A 21,110-nucleotide genomic window follows, 5' to 3' on the forward strand; every position below is an offset into this window, starting at 1 on the left:
GAGAGAGAGAATAAACACAAGGGTTAACCACGTAATTTGACTTAAACAAAGATTAATTAACCCTAAACTTAACCCGGGTCAACAAGTGCCATGATATACAGTGACCTGCCTTGTCCTCAGACAAGGTCAAGTTTCACTACTGTCTGACCTCTGGTGCCTGAGGTCAGCTTGTGTGTGGCGGAGAGTGTGTAGGTGTGGTGTCAACAGGTGGAGAGTGGTACTGGAGGAAGTGCCAGAGCAGTGTCACTGGAGGAGAGTGCCAGGCAGAGTGGCACTGAGGGAGTGCCAGGCAGGAGGGCACTGGAGGGAGAGTGCCAGGACTGAGAGTGCCAGAGCGAAGTGGTACTGGAGGGAGTGCAGAGCAGGAGTGTCACTGGAGAGTGCAGAGCAGGTGTCACTGGAGGAGAGTGCCAGAGCGGGAGTGGCACTGGAGGGAGAGTGCCAGGCAGAGTGGCACTGGAGAGTGCCAGACCGGGTGGCACTGGAGGGAGAGTGCCAGGCAGAAGTGTCACTGGGGGAGAGTGCCAGAGCAGTGTGGCACTGGAGGAGAGTGCCAGAGCAGGAGTGTCACTGGAGGGAGATGCCAGAGGCAGGAGTGGCACTGGAGGGAGTGCCAGAGCGAGGTGCTGGAGGAGAGGCACAGGAGCGAGAGTCAGGCAGAGGACGGAGGAAGTGCAGGCAGGAGTGGCACTGGAGGGAGAGTGCCAGGCAGGAGTCACTGGAGGGACAGAGAGTGGCACTGGAGGAAGTGCCAGGCAGAGTGGCACTGGAGGAGAGTGCCAGAGCAGGAGTGTCACTGGAGGGAGAGTGCCAGAGCGGAGTGGACTGGAGGGAGAGTGCCAGGCAGAGCAAGCAGTGGCACTGGAGGAGAGACACAGCCAGAGCGGGAGTGGCACTGGAGAGAAGTGCCAGAGCAGGAGTGGCACTGGAGGAGAATTAATCCAGAGAGTTAGTCAGGAGAGTTAGTCAGGAGAGTTAGTCAGGTGAGTTAGTCAGGTGCGTTAGTCAGGAGAGTTAGTCAGGAGAGTTAGTCAGGAGAGTTACTCAGGTGAGTTAGTCAGGTGCGTTAGTCAGGAGAGTTAGTCAGGTGAGTTAGTCAGGAGGTTAGTGGAGGGAGTTAGTCAGGTGAGTTGGTCAATGTGAGTTAGTCAGGAGAGTTAGTCAGGAGAGTTAGTCAGGAGAGTACAGGTGAGGTGAGGGGCAGGGGGGTGGTAACTCTTCAGTGGTTATAAGTAGTAAAATCATAGAGCTGACTAACGCAAACTGATATATATAAGGAATGACGAGTGCTATGTGCTGATGACACACTGTAAACATTACTAGTTACCTTCTCCACACACTCCCCTCCCCACCTTCCCCCTCCCACCTTCCCACCTTCCCTCCCACACTCCCACCTTCCACCTCCCCTATCCCACCTCCCACCCTCCCCTTCCACACCCTCCCCCTCCCCTCTCCCCTCCCTCCCCTTCCACCCTTCCCCTCCCACCCTTCTCACACCCTTCTCCCTCCCTTCCACCCTTCCCTCCCACCTTCCCTCCCCACCTCCCCACACCTTCTCACCTCCCCACCTTCTCACACACTCCCACCTTCTCACACCTCCCACCTTCTCCACATCCCACACCTTCCACACCTCCCATACCTTCCCACACCTCCCCACCTTCCCACCTCCCACACACACCTCCACACCTTCCCCCACCTCCCACACACTCTCACACCTCCCCTTCCCACCTCCCACCTTCCCACACCTCCCACACCTTCCCACCTCCCCACACCTTCCCCACCTTCCCCCACCTCCCCACCTTCCCCACACCTTCCCACCTCCTCACACCTTCCCCACCTCCCCTCCCCACACCTCTCCCACACACTCCCTTCCCACACCTCCCACACCTTCCCCCTCCCACACACCTTCCCACCCCCCTCCCACACCTTCACCTTCCCACACCTCCCACACCTTCCCACCCCACCTCCACCTTCCCACACCTTCCCACACCTCCCCACCTTCCCACCCCCCTCCCCACCTTCCCACCTCCCACACACCTTCCCACCTCCCCACCTTCCCACACCTTCCCACTCCCACCTTCCCACACACCTCCCCCTTCTCCACACCCCCCACACACCTTCCCACACCTTCCCCACACCTTCCCCCTCCTCCCCACCTTCCCCTCCCACACATTCTCCCCACCCCACACCTTCCCCACACCTTCCCACCTCCCCCACACCCCCACACTCCCACCTTCCCCTCCCACCTTCCCTTCCCACACACCCCCACCTTCCCACACCTTCTCACACACCCCCACACCTTCCCACACCTCACACTCTCCCACACTCCCTCCTCGCCCCTCCCTTCACAAAGCCATCCCATCTCACCTATTACCGCCAATATAAACCATCACTAATTACCCACATTACCTACGGCCCAGGTATATAAATCACAGGTAACATCCCTCATATAAATCACTCAGGTCATTGATATAAATCCTCCCCAGGTTCCTCAGAGGGCCGTAAGGGGGAATTATCTCACTGTCGTATGAGGACTTAAGACTTATTGACAGTCAAGAACCAAGGTAGTAAGTTGGACTGACAGCTGGAGGTATGACTTCACGTGAGGATTAGGCACCCTGATGCTAACTTAACCTAACCTAACCTAAAAATAACCAAACCTAACCTAACCTAACCTAACCTAACCTAACTTAACTCAGAGTAGACCCGGGAGGTGTGGGTGTACACAGGGTTATATTTACTCCGACAACAACCGCGAAAGATTAACTACTTAGAATTACTTATTAAGTATTGAGGTTAACTACTTAGAATGAGTTAAGTATTGAGGTTAACTACTTAGAATGAGTTAAGTATTGAGGTTAACTACTTAGAATGAGTCAACCTTAATTACTGTGTTTGTTGTTGTGGAGGAGAGATGACAGGTGTTGTCTTGCCTCTCTCAGTCACTACACCTGGAGGACTGATTGGCTGGCTGGAGTCTTCAGGTGTTGAGGATCAGGAGGTTTATTTTACCTGATGATTAATTAACGTAAACCTAACCTAACCTAACCTAATCTAATCTAATCTGATCTGACCTGGCCTGACCTGACCTAATCTAATCTAACCTAACTTGACCTAACTAACCTAACCTAACCCAATCCAAATCTGACCTGACCTGACCTGACCTGACCTAATCTAACCTAACCTAATCTAACCTAACACGTCAGACAGAAGGACAAGATTAACACTATATAACTCCTGCTGCTGTGGCGGGGCATAAAAAGACAGGAACCGTTTAATGGACGGTAGACAGGAGGGTCACAGACAGGGGGGTCGTGGGGTAGACAGGGAGGGTCGGGGCAGACAGGAGGGTCGCGGGCAGACAGGGGGGCCGGGGCAGACAGGAGGGTCGGGGTAGACAGAGGGTCGTGGGCAGACAGGAGGGTCGGGCAGACAGGGAGGGTCGACAGATGAGGGTCGTGGGGTAGACAGAGGGTCGTGGGCAGACAGGGGGGTCGTGGGGGTAGACAGGAGTGGTCGTAGGGTAGACAGGAGGGCCGGGATAGACAGGAGGGTCGTGGGACAGACAGGAGGCCGGGGATAGACAGGAGGGTCGGGTAGACAGGGGGGTCGTGGGGTGGACAGAACAATAGACAGGAAGATAGACAGGACGATAGACAGAACAATAGACAGGAAGGCAGTGCGATAAACAGGGGAACTAATAGTAGACAGTAAACTGACCGTAGCAAGAGTAATTTGTCGCCGTAAAGTCATCAAGCGATCCAGAGACAGAGAGAGAGACAGAGAGAGACAGAGAGAGAGAGAGAGACACAGAGAGAGAGAGAGAGACAGAGAGAGACAGAGAGAGACAGAGAGAGAGGGAGAATATTGGTTTTAAATGTCTTATAAACAGTAAACTTATCCTGTCTGTCTGTCTGTCTATCTATGTAGCCATTTTCTGTCTATCTAGCCGTATGTCCATCTATCTGTCTGTCTTTATTACCTTCCATATACGTATTGTTCCGTCTATATATCTGTCTATTTGTAGGCTTATCTGTCTAACTTTCATTTCACAGGATGGACTAAATTAACCCTGGACGTGTGTTCAACCTTGACATTGTTGTGTGTGTACTAGGAAAAAAAATTCTTGTTTTACCCAGGATGATCTTCACTACGTTTTGTGAGGGCGCGGCTTGTGCACTAGGAAAAAAATGTTTTATTTTACTTAGGATGGTCTTGACTTTGTTTTGTGTTGGCGCGGCGTGTGTACTAGGGAAAAAATGTATTGTTCTTACCAGGACGTTCTTGACTTTATTTTGTGTCGATGTGGCTTGTATACTAGAAAAAAAATGTCTTGTTTTTCCCAGTACACTCTTCACTGCGTTTTGCGTCGTCTCGTGTGTATTAGGCAAAAATGTCTTGTTTTACCCAGGACGGTATTGACTTAACGTTTGTGTCGGCACATGTATTATGGGAATAGAAATGACTTACCCTAACCAGGATAGCATAAAAACTTCACATTTTCTGAAAGTTTTGAAGGACAATCGGCTTATGTACTGGATAAAAAAAAAAGGTCTCCCTGGTGAGGTCATTTGTCAACAGTGTATTGCCTTTATTACTGCCCTCGGTAGGTGGGGGGAGGGAGGGAACGGGGGTAAAGAAAGGGAAGGAAGTAGAGAAAGGGAAGAAAGGGGGTGAAAAGAGAAAGGGAGGAAGGAGAAAAAAGGGAGGAGGAGAGAAAGGGGGGAAGGAGAAGAGAAAGGTTAGTAAAAAAGAAAAGGACGGAAGGAGGGAGAAGAAAAGAAAGGGCGACAAGAAATAATGGGAAGGATAGGAAGACAGAAGAGAGGGGATGGAGAGGAATTGAAGGAGGTTTTCAGACGTAGGAGAGAAGAGGAGATAGAGAAGAGGAGAGAGAGAGAGAGAGAGAGAGAGAGAGAGAGAGAGACGTATGTATTCATTTATGTAAGTCACGAGACAGCGATGGAGTCTCACAGATTCTTAAATACGAAATTTCTCCAGAACAACAGAACAATACGAGATAATACAGTACAATACAGTGCTACAATACAGCGCTACAGTACAATACAGCGCTACAGTACAATACAGTGCTACAGTACAGCGCTACAGTACAAGAGGCTCAATCAACATTCATGGCCAAATTAGTCAGTCATTTTTTTTCCTGTCGTGACCAAAAGAGAAGCAACATCCCAGGACCTCTCTCTCTCTTTCTCTCTTGTTCTCGCTCTCTCTCTCTCTCTTGTTCTCGCTCTCTCTCTCTCTCTCTCTTGTTCTCTCGTTCTCTCTCTCTCTCTAGATAACTTCTCCCGAATTTCTCATTTATTTCATCCTTCACTCTCCATTTAACAACTTTTTCTCTCGTATTTCTGATATTTTTCTTTCTTTTATTTTATTTTTTTTGTAACTGTCTGTGTGTAATAATAATAATAATAATAATAATAATAATAATAATAATAATAATAATAATAATAATAATAATGAACGGTTCATTGAAAGAGCATGGCAACCGTAAGGCTGAAAATATACAGTTACATAATTGGAGAATGTGTCTCTTGATTGACAAATAATATACAAGTAACATAAGTGATACAAATATGATATATAATAACTAGGTGGGGAGAAGGTCATACTGCAGGGCATTTCAACATAGTGACAGTGCAAAAAGTAAGATTGACTGGGAGTGAATACACTGGTTGATTACAAGTTGTTGATAATTTTTACAATGGTTGGGACTGGGCTGTTCTTATAGCGATCAGTACGTGCTCCTATGGGCTGGGTGCGGTTGTGGTGTTGAACAGCAATTCTCAGACGAGGGATATCGGATGGTAGTAGGAGCCGGTGTCGAGGATGGTGCAGAAGCTTCTCACCAAATTTGCAGATGGGGTCGTGGTGATGGTCAGAGAGAGCCGAGAGGGTCAGTGTGTTGAGCGCTTCTTGATATGTGGAGTAGGAAGGGGAGAGAATAATCTTGCATGCCCTCTTTTGCATTTTTTCTAGGTGTTTACGTTGTGTGGCATTTAGGGAGGAAGACCAGGTGGGGGAGGCATAGGTGAGCTTGGGAACTATGAATGTTGAGTAAACACTGAGGAGCTCGGGGGCAGGAACTCCGAGGGACTTGAGTCTGTCTGTCTCTCTCTCAAAAAAAAAATATGTCTCAAAATTTTAGGTGAGTATCTCTTTCTCACTTATAATGTTGGTGAGAGAGAGAGAGAGAGAGAGAGAGAGAGAGAGAGAGAGAGAGAGAGAGAGGTCAGGTTTCATATTGTAAGAAAGAAGTGTTTATGAGAAAAAATTTTGTACTGTACATTAAACCACTATCACACCTTAGAAATAACAACTATAAATAAAAAATAAGTACAAATAATATCAATCTGGTATTCACCCTTACGCCTTCCCCCAACGAAAGCTGACCATAAACTGACACACCTCGCCTTCCCACACTGACAGTCGCCGGAGTTTATTTATTTATTTTTATTTTTTACCAAACTGCCATCTTGTGTTACTATGATTATTGTTAATTAAGACGCGTTTATTATGGTTATCTCAGAATTGAAAGTTGATTAGGATTGAATACTAAAATATATATATACAGTTCACGTGTGACCATTCATCTCCCCCTACCTCATGTGACGTCATCATATGCCTGGGGAAAATATGTGAAACTAAGTCAATAATATCGGTCTTGAGATATATTTCCCTCCCTAAGTAAAGTTTCCCCTAGAAATGCTTTATACATAGAAAACGGAACAGATATGAACTAATACACCAAGCACACAATACAACATACAGTAATTAAACTAGATTAGTATACTTTATAAATTACAGAATATACTATTGAAATATAAAATACAAACGGGTTAAGCTTTATATTTACAGTATTTTATATATCTGATGATTTTATTTTTTAATTTCATTTTTTTTGACGGGGATTAGCACACCCGGGCACAGGTCACTGACCCACATCGGGGCCTGGGGGGCGAAAATGTAATAATAATAATAATAATAATAATAGTAACATTAATAATAATAATAATAATAATAACAATAATAATAACAATAATAATAATAATAATAATAATAATAATAATAATAATAATAATAATAATAAAGAACCATAAAGAAATACAAAATGAAAAAAAAAATCAAAAGTGAGAAACGCTATATGTAAGTTGTGTTGTCAATATTAAGAGAAACAATTGAGACCCTGCAATTGTGTGTAAATGAGACAGAAAGTCAGATCACCAACCTGGGACTTGGTCACATATGGCAGCAGGGTCTACCATAGTCAACACATTATGGTTCCATTATCTTCCCAGGCAGTAGTACCTCCCTGTATGGTAGCTGCCTACTACCTACTACCTACAATACCTACATATACTGTCTTTAATCATTCTATTTCTTATTTTCTCTTGAATTAAGTGATTTTAGATGTATATAAGGACTTAATCTATGATATAAAGGGGATTTTAAAAATTGTTCTGTAAGTCCGGTTTGCATATAGGGTGTGTATTCCGACTTACGTCCTCAGGAACAGAACTGGTGCATAACACAGGACTGTCTAGGAAAAAAATACCAAGATTGTGTACTAAGTATTTTAATTCTCTTGTGTTACAGGTTGTGTTGGGTCGAGGGTCAGAATTAGTAGATGACACGCCACCTCACCACCGCCACCAGACTCAACCAAACCTAAACGACTCTGAGGTGAGTACTTGTGGCAGACAGACAGAAAGACAGACAGACAGATTAATAGACAGTTAACGAGAGAGAAAGAGAGAGTGATAAAAAATCCGAGAGAGGCAGCTAGACTGATAAATAAACCAATAGAATGTAAAAGAAGAGACAGACAAATTAAGACAAAGTTACTGATATATTGTCTGGTTTTTTTGGTGAGTTGAAGAAGTGTCCACACGTAAGTAATGTATTTAAAGGCAAAAATACCTCATTAAGCATTGAAAAAAAAAATAATGGCAATTAATTCGTTGATGTTGACGTAATGGATCACTATTGGTGGGATAATGATGACGTAAGGTGACGCTATTGGTGGGAGAGTGATGACGTAAGGTGACGCTATTGGTGGGAGAGTGATGACGTAAGGTGACACTATTGGTGGGATAATGATGACATAAGGTGACGCTATTGGTGGGAGAGTGATGACGTAAGGTGACGCTATTGGTGGGAGAGTGATGACGTAGGGTGACGCTATTGGTGGGAGAGTGATGACGTAAGGTGACGCTATTGGTGGGAGAGTGATGACGTAAGGTGACGCTATTGGTGGAGAGTGATGACGTAAGGTGACGCGACAGGAGAGTGATGACGTAAGGTGACGCTATTGGTGGGAGAGTGATGACGTAAGGTGACGCTATTGGTGGGAGAGTGATGACGTAAGGTGACGCTATTGGTGGGAGAGTGATGACGTAAGGTGACGCTATTGGTGGGAGAGTGATGACGTAAGGTGACGTTTGTGGTGACGTAAGAGGACGTTATTGGTGGGAGAGTGATGACGTAAGGTGACGTTTGTGGTGACGTAAGAGGACGTTATTGGCTGGATAGAGGTGACGTAATGTGATGCTATTTGTAAGACAGTCATGAGTGTCCCTTTACCCGAGCAACTTCTCATTAATTACGCGTTACACAACATCTGTGATGGTTATTGTTTACATAACACTGTATTACTATGGTTGATGGATAACCTTTCTGTACAGGTTAACTTTTACACCTGTATGGACGGACGGATGACGGGTACTCTATGATATATATTCCATCTACTATGTATCAGAGCATAAACCCTACCCCCTCACCTCTCAACCCTCCACCCCCCTACCCCCCTCCCTCACACCCCCACCCCTCACCCCCCTCACCCCTCCCTCACCCCCTACCCCATCACCTCGTGTTTTCCATATAAGTATTATATAATTCCTACCATTTTTGTTGTTCCTCCGTGGGTCCGTCTAGGGGGAGGAGGTGAAAGGTTGTCCACGTGATAACTTAAACAAATGACAGTGGATTTTGCTCCAACTTGTTATGCTGAGACATCACAACAAGATCTCAGATGAGTTTGATAACCAATGTGTTTCGTGGTTACTGGACAGAATTATGGCCATTTGGACTTTACAGTTGTAGAGGGTCTTTGCTGTAGCGTTGAAGGGGAGATGATGACTTAACTGTAGTGGTGGGGGAGTTTATTTTGGTGTTGTGGGGAGATTACTGTAGTGGTGGGGGAGTTTACTTTGATGTTGTGGGGAGATTACTGTAGTGGTGGGGGAGTTTACCTCAGTTCAATGTCTATATTAAATTCACCCACTTTATTCTCCCCATTAATCCAGCCTATTTTAACCATTAGCTCCCCCATTACCACACCCCATAACACACCCCCCCCCTCCCCGTGACTGCTCTGGCCAGCCGCTAATTGATAATGTTCTGGGTTATTAACATTTAATTAGGAATAAAAACTCAAATCCCGCTGCTTGTAATATATAATGTCAAAGTTGGGCTAATTTTAGAAGCCTTGCGTTAACGTGGCGTGATTAAAGGTGCCGTGTGTGTGTGTGTGTGTGTGTGTGTTCAATAGTAATAATAATAATAATAATTAATGGTTTATTGAAAGAACATGGCAGCCAAAATGCAGAAAATATACAGTTACAAAATTGGTGAATGGGTCTGTAGGGGTATCGAGCACTCAGGATGGAAGGAAACTCTAATGTGGTTTTCTTGTATAATATAAGTTATATGATAGACAGTCTGGTGCTGGAGGTGCAGAATGAGAGTTGGTTGGTGAGGAAGCTCAGAGAAGGACAGCTGGTGGGTCGCCAATTAGGTACTCCTGAATGTGCTGCTTAAGGATCTGTTAACCAAAATTTGATATCTTGATTATAACTTGTTCAAATGGCTTTTAGAAAATGTTCAAATGATTTTTAGAATATTTTAATTACTTTTGCAATGCTAATTACTCTGCCGCCTATACTTGGAGGCTGCTTTCAAAAAGCTGTGTATTATTCTGATGTACTTAAAGAAATATTAAATTTTTAGTTCAGAGAGGAAAAAGTTATTTTTGGCCAAAAATCCTTTGGTTGCTTTTAGACTTACATTTTTTTGGTTGTCTGGCCAAAAATGGATTTTGTTCAAAATTTCAGTATAGGTACTCCCTGAATGCCAAGATGATCCGTTAACCAAAAATTTGGATATCTTGATTATAACTTGTTCAAATGGTTTTTAGAAAAACAACCAAATGATTTTTGAATATTTTAATTTACTTTTGGTAATGCTAATTACTCGCCATCGGTGTAAGTTTTCGAGGTCATTTCCCTGGTGCTTGTGTATTGGCCTGATGCATTTTAAAGAAGAAAGGTTACTAAATTTTGAATTCAGAGAGAAACGTATTTTGGTCAAAACCTTTGCTTGGAATTATGTTCTTTCGTCATTTCGGCCAAAATGATTATCAAAATTTTATAGGGTACTCCTGAATGCTGCTTTAAGGATTCAAGAACCAAAATTTGACATTCTCATTATAACTTGTTCAAATTAGCTTTTAGAAAATGTTCAAATGATTTTAAGAAATATTTTACCACTTTTGCAATGCCAATTACTCGCCACTTGCGGTTTTGACATTGGCTCTCTTGCGCCAGTACACCTTCGATGTACTTAAAACAGTTAGCTATCAAATCTCCTAGTTCAGTAGAGAAAACGTATTTTGGCCAAAATCCTTTAAGGCTTTTAGACTTTACAATTTTTACGCTTTGCCAAAAATGATTTTGTCTAAAATTTGCATAGGTACTGAATGTGCTGCTGCTTAAGGATCATAACCGTAAATTTGACATCTTTGATTATAACTTGTCTAAATGGCTTTTAAAATGTTCAAATGATTTTTAGAATATTTTAACGGCTTTTGGTACTAATTACCTGCCACTTATGGGTTTTTGCGGTCATTTCTTGGTGCCAAAATATTCTGGATGTACTTAAAATAGTTAGGCACATTAAATTTCCAGAGAAAAGCATGGGCCAAAAAATCCTTAAGGTTTTAGATTATTGGTTTCACAAAATGGATTTCTGGTTCAAAATTAAAAGGTACCTGAATGTGCTGCTTAAGGATCTACACAAAATTGATATCTTGATATAACTTGTTCAAATAGCTTTTAGAAATGTTCAAAAATGATTTTAGAATATTTTAATTATTTTGCAATGCTAATTACTCGCCACTTGCGGTTTTTCGAGGTCATTTTCCTTGGTGCTTGTGTATTATTCTGACACTTAAATAAATAGGCACATTAAATTTTAGTTCAGAGAGAAAACGTATTTTTGGCCAAAAAATCCTTTAAGGTTTTAGACTTGACAATTTTACTATTTTCGGGTCAAAAAATGGATTTTGTCTCAAAATTTCAGTATAGGTACTCCTGAATGTGCTGCTTAAGGATCTGTTAACCAAAATTTGACATTCTGATTATAACTTGTTCAAATTATTTTTAAAACCAAATGATTTTAGAATATTGAACAGCTTTGTAATGCCACCATTCGCCACTGGCGGCCAGGTCATTCTTTAAAAGCTATGTATTATTCGGACAAACAAGAATATAACAAATTTTAAATCAGAGAGAAAAGTATTTCACAAACCATACTTTAGATTTCACAATTTTTACTATTTTGCCAAAAATGATTTGTTCAAAAATTTGCATAGGTAATTCTGAATGTGCTGCTTAAGGATCTGTTAACCAAAATTTGATATCTTGATTATAATTGAACTAAATGGTTTGAAATGTTCAAATGATTTTAGAATATTTTAATTACTTTTGCGTAATGCTAATTTATTTGCCACTTATGGGTTTTTGAGGTCATTTCTTGGTGCTTGTGTATTATTCTGGATGTATCAAATAGTTGAAGAAATATTAAATTTTTCGCCCAGAGAGAAATGATTGGCCAAACCTATGTTTTAGACTTATGTACTTATCGGCTTTGCCAAAAAGATTTCATAGTACCTGTATAGGCACTTGAATGCCGTTTAAGAATTCAGCAATCAGAAATTTGATATCTTGATTATAACTTGCTCAAATGGCTTTGTAGAAAAATGTTCAAATGATTTTTTAGAATATTTTAATTACTTTTGCAATGCTAATTACCTGCCACTTATGGGTTTTCGAGGTCATTTTCAGTTGTGTATTATTCTGATGTACTTAAATAGTTAGGGTACATTAAATTTTTAGTTCAGAGAGAAAAGTATTTTTGGCCAAAACTGGTATTTCAGAGACTTGCTAATTTTTGGTCATTTCGGCCACAAAAGATTTCGTTTGTACTTCAGTATAGGTAATTTTGAATGTGTTGCTTAAGGATCTGTTAACCAAAAATTTGATATCTTGATTATAACTTGTTTGGGAATTGGCTTTTAGAAAATGTTCAAATGATTTTAGAATATTTTAATTACTTTTGCAATGCGTTAATTACTCGCCATTTTGCGGGTTTTCGAGGCCAGTTTCTGGTGTTTAAATATTCTTCTGGATGTACTTAAACAGTTAGCACATTAAATTTTGTTCAGAGAGAAAATGTATTTTTGTCAAAATCTTTGCTGCTTTAGACTTACAATTTTGGCTGGCTTTTGGCCAAAAATGGATTTTGTCTAAAATTTCAGTATATAGGTACCTGAATGCTGCTTGGTTGATCTGCTAACGAAATTTGATATCTTGATTATAACTTGTTCAAATGGCTTTTAGAAAATGTTCAAAACGATTTTTAGAATATTTTAATTACTTTGTAATGCTAATTACTCGCCACTTATGGGCTTTGAGGCCAGCTTGGTGCTTGTGTATTATTCTCTGATGTACTTAAAGTTTAGTTAGGCACATTAAATTTTAGTTCAGAGAGAAACGTATTTTTGCACAAAAATCCTTTAAGGCTTTAGACTTCATAATTTTCACTATTTCGGCCAAAAATGGATTTTGTCTAAAAATTTCAGCATAGGTACTCCTCTGAATGTCGCCAAAGGATCTGGTTAAATCAAAATTTGATATCTTGATTATAACCGTTCAAATGGCTTTAGAAAATGTCTAAATTATTTTAGAATATTTTAATTACTTTTGCAATGCTAAATTACTTCCGCCACTATGGGTTTTGAGTAATTTCTTGCGCTTGTGTATTACCTCTCGATGTACTTAAATAGTTGAACATTAAATTTTAGTTCAGAGAGAAAATTCCATTTCTGCCAAAAAAATCCTTTAAGGCTTTAGACTTCTACAATTTTTGGCTGTTTTCGGCCAAAAATGGATTTTATTCAAATTTCAGTATAGGTACTCCTGAATGTCATGGAAGGATCTCATAACCAAAATTTGATATCTTGATTATAACTGTTCAAATGGCTTTAGAAAATGTTCAAATGATTTGAATATTTTAATTACTTTGCAATGCTAATTACTCGCCACTTATGGGTTTTCGAGGTCATTTCTGAGCTTGCTGGTAATGTGTTGTTGTGCATTATTCGATGTACTTAAATAGTTAGGCATTTAAATTTCCGGTTCAGAGAGAAAAAAAGTATTTTTGGCCAAAAACTTAAGGCTTTAGACTTTGTTAATTTTTAATGCCCTGGCCAAAATGGATTTTGTCTAAAAATTTACAGCAGCATAGGTAATTCTGAATGTGTTGCTTAAGGATCTGTTAACCAAAAATTGTATCTTGATTATAACTTGTTCAAATGGCTTTTAGAAAATGTTCAAATGATTTTAGAATATTTTAATTACTTTTTGCAATGCTAATTACTCGCCACAATGGTGGGTTTCGAGGCCTTGCGCTTGTGTATTATTCTGGATGTACTTAAATAGTTAAAGGTTATCAAATTTTAGTCTGGAGAGAAAAGCTTTGGCCGCAAACTTTTGCATATTTTAGACTTACAATTTTCGCTTGGCTCTGGCCAAAAATGATTTTGTTCAAAAAATTTCAGTATAGGTACTCCTGAATGCTGCTTGCTGGACCATAACCAAAAATTTGACATCTTGATTATAACTTGTCTAAATGGCTTTTAGAAAATGTTCAAATTATTTTTAGAAGATTTTAATTACTTTTGCAATGCTAATTACTCGCCACTTGCGGTTTTCGAGGTCATTTCTTGGTGCTTGTGTGTATTATCTCTGATGTACTTAAATAGTTAGTACATTAAATTTGAATTAGAGAAAACGCATTTTCGGGCTGCAATCCTCGGTGCCTTTTAGACCATAATTATTGTCAGCTTCGGCCAAAAATGATTTTGTTCAAATTTCAGTATAGTACTCCTGAATGTGTTGCTTAAGGATCTGTTAACCAAAAATTTGATATCTTTGATTTATAACTTGTTCAAATGGCTTTTAGAAATGTTCAATGATTTAAATATTTCAATTACTTTTGGTAATGCTAATCACCTGCCACTTATGGGTTTTCGAGGTCATTTCTTGGTGCTCAGGCATTATCTCCGGGATGTACTTAAATAGTTAGGGCACATTAAATTTTAGTTCAGAGAGAAAACGTATTTTTGGCCAAAAAATCCTTAAGGCTTTAGAGATTTACAATTTTATTATTTTCGGCCAAAAATGGATTTTGTTCAAATTTCAGTATAGGTACTAGGAGCTGTGGAGTCGAAGACAAAACCTTCGGACTCAATTCCTCAAATTTTTATGTTTGACCTGACTCCTTGGCCTATTTGTACAACTATTTTACCATCCCAATTGTGAATTAGGCGTTAGTAACCCGTATAGGTAAAAAGTTAAAACACCGTGGCTATACTGCTACAGCTTTATTAATGATCTGGACGATATTACACCGCAAAAAGATGATAGGTTTGACTTCAAAGTTTCAATCAAAAAGAAAACACATTTATTAAGAATTCAGATATTAACTAGAAAACACCATTTATATGGTACCAAAAGTTCGATCCTCTGTGCATATGAATTTTTGCTTAAGCTCATAACTATTTTGATCTAAATGATGATCTCTACAATTCCTTTAGCAAAGTTATATATTTATGTACACAAAGAAAATGAATAATTTTATTGGCAAAAATGGATAAACCTTACATGATTAAGTTATTTTCAACTAAATTTGGTCTTTAATCTCACCTAAAAAAACAGGTTGTAGCTATTGTTTTGTAGCTGAGAGCCCTGAAGCTTGAATGGAAACAAAAAATTTGACATAATTCAAAAAATTTCAAATGGTAAAGAAGAGACTATCGTCCAAATTATAGTGCTACACTGTGCCTGCCACAAAATTACAATAATGCTTATAAAATGGAAGAAATTTTAATAATTTAAGAAAATTAGTGGGATCAGTGGAATCACTGCAAATGAATATGCCTGAGTTCATATATTTTATTCCAGGGAACAGGAATAGTTTAGTCGGAGTCGGAGCCGGAGTCTGGACAATTTTTACCGACCTGACTCACCCATGTCGTAATTCTCCTCGACCTCGACCTGACTCCGACCACAGCCCTGGTCGCCATGCTCGCTGGCAGAGCGAGGACCGCCAGGCAGGCGAGAGAAGCGAGGCTGCCAGGCAGCAGCGGAGGAGGAGGCTGGTTCAAGAAGAATGGTCAGAATGATTCTCAATGGAGATAGAGATTATATACCCAGCAGCAGCCGCTATGAGTCATGTTGGGAAAACCCGAGAAGTCGCTGGTCACTAGTTCCGTTGCTAAGATACGGTAACATCTGGTTGGTTGCTAGGGAGGATGGTAGCAGCTTGGTGACGCCTTCACGCAGTTGTAGGCAGTTGTAGGGGAGACGTCCACTACAGGTCTCTTGATTTGACAAATAATATACAAGTAACATAAGTGATACAAATATGATATATAATAACTAGGTGGGGAGAAGGTCATACTACAGGGCATTTCAACATTGTGACAGTACAAAAACGTAAGATTGACTGGGAGTGAATACACTGGTTGATTACGAGTTATTGATAATTTTTACAGTGGTTGGGACTGGGCTGTTCTTATAGCGATCAGTACGTGCTCTTATGGGCTGGGTGCGGTTGTGGTGTCGAACAGCAATTCTCGGACAAGAAATCTCAGGTGGTAGTAGGAGCCGGTGTCGAGGATGGTGCAGAAGCTTCTCACCAAATTTGCAGATGAGGTCGTGGTGATGGTCAGAGAGAGCCGAGGGTCAGTGTTGAGCGCTTCTTGATATGTGGAGTAGGAAGGGGAGAGAATAATCTTGCATGCCCTCTTTTGCACTTTTTCTAGGTGTTTACGTTGTGTGTAGTAGTAATAATAATAATAATAATATTAATAATAATAAACGGTTTATTGAAAAAGTTTGCAGCCCGAAGTGTGTGTGTGTGTGTGTGTGTGTGTGTGTGTGTGTGTGTGTGTGTGTGTGTGTAGAGAATCTATCAACGCCACCTATGATCGAGCGTCTGAACTATTGCCTCAGGACACTCATATCTCTAGTATTAAGAATTTCTCGTCGTAATCACAGACGCCATCTATGATCGAGCATCTGAACTATTGCCTCGGGACATTCACACCTTCAGCACAACAGTTTCTAGTCCATGTTAAGCCACCAGCATCTCTCCCCCCTCCCCCCTCTCATATTTTTTCCCCGATTATAAACAAATATTTCTGACTTGAATAATCACGGGAAGACCCTGAACTCTCCCTCATATGGGTAGAATACCGGGAAACCTGTCGCTGCTTCGGTTTAATATAGAGAGAAGCCTTTGTTCCGGGAATGAACCAATCCATTTGTTCCTATATATTGCGGAATTTGCAGAATGTGTCGGGATCTTTTTTTTCTTGAAGCTGGTGATAGTGGTGGTAAGGGTCAGTACTGGTGGTAAGGGGTCGAGTACTGGTGGTAAGGGGTCGAGTACTGGTGGTGAAGGGTCGAGTACTGGTGGTGAGGTCGGCTACTGGTGGTAAGGGTCGGTACTGGTGGTGAAGGTCGAGTACTGTTGGTGAAGGGTCAGTACTGGTGGTAAGGGTCGTACTGGTGGTGAAGGGTCAGTACTGGTGGTGAAGGGTCGAGTACTGGTGGTGAAGGGTCGTACTGTGGTAAGGGTCGTGTACTGGTGGTGAAGGGTCGAGTACTGGTGGTGAAGGGTCAGTACTGGTGGTGAAGGGTCGAGTACTGGTGGTGAGTCGGCTACTGGTGTGGTGGTGAGGAACGCTGGGTTGAGTTACTGGTATCTGAGGTTAGAGGAAGAGACATATGAAGAAGAAGAGAGAGAGAGAGAGAGAGAGAACACATTTACTTAAGACAAACCAACTTTACTAAATATATATATATATAATACCCTTGTTATATAGTCATCTGCCAGATCTTCATTTACATATATTATAATATATATATTTTATTACCTGGGGATTTGGGTGGGGTGGGGGTGGGGGGGTTAGGGGCGAATATAAGGCGGGTGTCCAGATACAAGAGAGATCTCGCCCTATATTCAGAATGCAGTTTATCAGACCAGCCAAACTGCATTATTTTAATCCTAGTTCAATTATGCACTGGGCCAGGGAGAGTTCTAATCACAGGACGCGGTGTAAAATATACTGTACCGGAGAGTTAACCAATCACAGGATGCGGTGTAAAATATACTGTACCGCCATGTTTAAGACTGTAATAATCTGTACTATTTAGTTTTATGATAATCACCTGTTGTCTACCGAGTGATTTACCTGGGCAATATATGCTGCTGGTGGTCGGCTCAAGGGGTATCGCGCCGAGTCGGTTTGGTTCACTAGACCTTTTTTGTATAGTCCAGTGACATTTCCCACACACACACACACACACACACGCGCCACACCACCACACACACACACACACACACACACACACACACACACACACACACACATTTTCCCTGGCCCCCCCCTCCTCCTCCTCCTCCCAAATGAATACTCCCAGAACGAGATGATGATCGCGCCAGCCAGCCAATTAGGAGGCGTGGCTGGCCTAGAGCAGCGCGCTGATTGGTGGCTTGGCCGGGTTCAGTCTTCTCTAATTGCCCGTCGAGGTAATTTGGGTGATAATGATGGTACAGTGGTTTAGGCCCCCCCTCGGCCCCTGACCAATCCCTACCCTGGGTTCCTTGTCATTGGCTGAAACCTGATATTGATACCGGTGTGGGGGTGGGGGTAGGAGGGAGGGAGTGGGAGGGAGGGGGTAGGAATGGGGAGAGGAGGGGGTAGGAATGGGAGGGAGGTAGGAGGAGGGGAAGGGGGGGTGATACTCTCTCTCTCTCTCTCCTCTCCCCCCCACACCCCCCACCCCGCCTTCATTACACACACACACACACACACACACACACACACACACACACACACACACACACACACACACAACTCAGCCTCTATAGCTCTTGACTGCGGGTTGACCACTTTCCCAGGCAGGAAAGATGATGTTTTACCCACTGCATTTATTTGCCGTTAGTCTCCACAGCTTTCAAGGGTTTTTAACGCCCGTGTGGAAATATTTTTTTAGTGAGCGTGGTAGTGGTGGTTGTGGTTGTGTTGGTGTGGTGGTGTGGTGTGTGTGGGTGGGTGGGTGGTTGGTTGGTGGTGTGGTGGTGGTTGGTGTGTTGTTGGGGTTGGTGGTTGTGTGTGTGAGGTGGTTGGTATGTGGGGGTGGTGGGGTTTATGTGGTTGGTGTTTGGTGGGTGGTGGGTTAGCGTAGTGGTGGTGGTGGGTTGTGGGTTGTGTGGTTGGTGGTTGTTGGTTGGTGGTGGTTGGTGGCTGTTGTGGTTAGTAGTTGTGGTTGATGGTTGGTGGTGGTGGTTGGTGGTGGTGGTTGTTGTAGTTGGTTGGTGGTGGTGGTTGTTGGTTGGTGGTTGTTGTAGTTGTGGTTGGTGGTGGTGGTTGTGTTGTTGTGGTTGGTTGTTGTGGTTGGTGGTTGGTGGTTATTGTGGTTGGTGGTGGTGGTTGGTGGTGGCCTCCTCCCTGCCCCCTCCCTCCTTTCCTCTTCCCTCTTCTCCCCACCCCCAGACCCTCCCACAGAATGCCCTCACACCCCAGACACGCCCTCACACCCCAGACCCTCACGCCCCTCACCACCCCAGAGACGCCCTCGCCCTCCACCACCCCAGAGACGCCCTCACGCCCCTCACCACCCCAGACACCCTCACCCCAGACACGCCCCTCCACCATCCCAGACACGCCCCTCACCATCCCAGACACGCCTCACCACCCCAGATACGCCCCTCACCACCCCAGATACGCCCCTCACCACCCCAGACATGCCCCTCACCACCCCAGATACGCCCCTCACCACCCCAGACACGCCCCTCACACCAGACACGCCCCTCACCACCCAGACACGCCCCACCCCCAGACACGCCTCCACCCACCCCAGACACGCCCCACCACCCTAGACACGCCCCACCCCAGACACGTCCCCAACCCCCAGACACGCCCCACCCTCCCAGACACGTCCTCACCCTCCCAGACACGCCCTCACACACCCCAGACACGCCCCTCACCACCCAGACACGCCCCTCACCACCCCAGACACGCCCCTCACCACCCCAGACACGCCCCTCACCACCCCAGACACGCCCTCACACCCCAGACATGCCTCACCACCCCAGACACGCCCCACCCCCAGACACGTCCCCACACCCCAGACACGCCCCCAACCCCAGACACGCCCCACCCCAGACCGCCCCAACCCCAGACACGCCCCCAACCCCAGACACGCCCCACCCAGACACGCCCCCACCCCAGACACGCCCCTCACCAACCCAGACCGCCCCAACCCCCAGACACGCCCCCACACACCCCAGACACGCCCCCACCCCCAGACCGCCCCCACACCCCTTAAACAAAACAATAATCATTAATACACCGCTACAATAGGTCCTCAACTCCCCACGTTCCCAAAGACAAACTTTACACTATTAAACTGAAATTATGAGGAAGAGAAGAAAAATAAAACTTATATTCACCGCAAAAAGTTTTATATGTAGATCACGGCGCCATTTTTAATTTAAACTTGAAAAAAAATGAGAGATTAAGTTTTTTCACTTTAAAAAAAACAAAAACAATTTCACTCAGTAGGTTTTATTCCGACTCGTTAATTGTAAATAAAACAGTTCTGAGATTGAGGTGTACTTTATAATTTTTTGACGAGAGAGAGAGAGAGAGAGAGAGAAAACACACACACACGCACACACACAGAAGTACACGGATACACACACAAAGATGAAAGAGGAGATAGAATGAGAGGATAAAGAGAGAGAGAGAGAGAGAAAATATGAACAGAAAACAAAAATTCTCTCCATTTTGACATTGATCAGTAACCCAGACAAAGACTTGCCGGATACTAGAACAATAACTTGCCGGATACTAGAACAATACCTTGCCGGATACTAGAACAATACCTTGCCGGATACTAGAACAATAACTTGCCGGATACTAGAACAATATGTCTTCTCAGCCATACGTAGCCAGCCATAGGAACATATACCTGACTCGCTACAGTAAGGAACATATACCTGACTCGCTACAGTAAGGGACATATCTGACTCGCTACAGTAAGGAACATATACCTGACTCGCTACAGTAAGGAACATATACCTGACTCGCTACAGTAAGGAACATATACCTGACTCGCTACAGTAGGAACATATACTGACTCGCACAGTAAGGAACATATACCTGACTCGCTACAGTAAGGAACATATACCTGACTCGCAACAGTAAGGAACATATACCTGACTCGCTACAGTAAGGAACAAACCTGATATTGAACGGGTTAATTGAGCTGAAATATCCATGAATTACACTGAAACGCTCTACACACACACACGATAAAAAATGCTTCGTTTGGATATAAATTTAAAGATTAAACACCAACGACAAGGAGTCACTGAAACATAAATTTATCTAACAGGTTCTCGTGGGGTTTCAGTGGGTCAGCCCTCGTCCTCACCCAGGATGAGTGACGGGTGAGTACTCTGGTCACTCATGGTAACTCCGCCCACCTTTACTCACCACCCGAGGTTCTCTCTCTCTCTCTCTCTCTCACGTCTGAAGATCATCCCTAATTATGTTATGAATAATTCAGTAGCAGCACTAAAGATACGAGCACAGGTACAAAAAACCATAGTGTAATTAAAGGTGACGATGAAGTTTCAGGTACAGGAATGAGAATACAGGTACAATGGGACAATAA

At 43.1% G+C, this 21,110-nt stretch overlaps 1 protein-coding gene across 1 annotated transcript in view; it reads left to right on the forward strand.

Moving 5' to 3' along the window:
* Positions 1–4,393: 4,393 nt before the first annotated feature.
* Positions 4,394–21,110, forward strand: part of LOC121859080 (ADAMTS-like protein 1) — a gene marked incomplete at its 3' end in the record, with an annotated part of 66,472 nt that continues 49,755 nt past the window's right edge. The window contains exons 1-2 of the mRNA XM_042355753.1: positions 4,394–4,444; positions 7,615–7,701. Coding sequence (XP_042211687.1) covers positions 4,394–4,444; positions 7,615–7,701 — 138 coding nt within the window. The remainder of the gene's footprint in view (positions 4,445–7,614; positions 7,702–21,110) is intronic.

This window comes from Homarus americanus, unplaced genomic scaffold (genome assembly GCF_018991925.1).
Source record: "Homarus americanus isolate GMGI-L3 unplaced genomic scaffold, GMGI_Hamer_2.0 scaffold60415, whole genome shotgun sequence".
In the NCBI taxonomy this organism is placed as follows: domain Eukaryota; kingdom Metazoa; phylum Arthropoda; class Malacostraca; order Decapoda; family Nephropidae; genus Homarus; species Homarus americanus.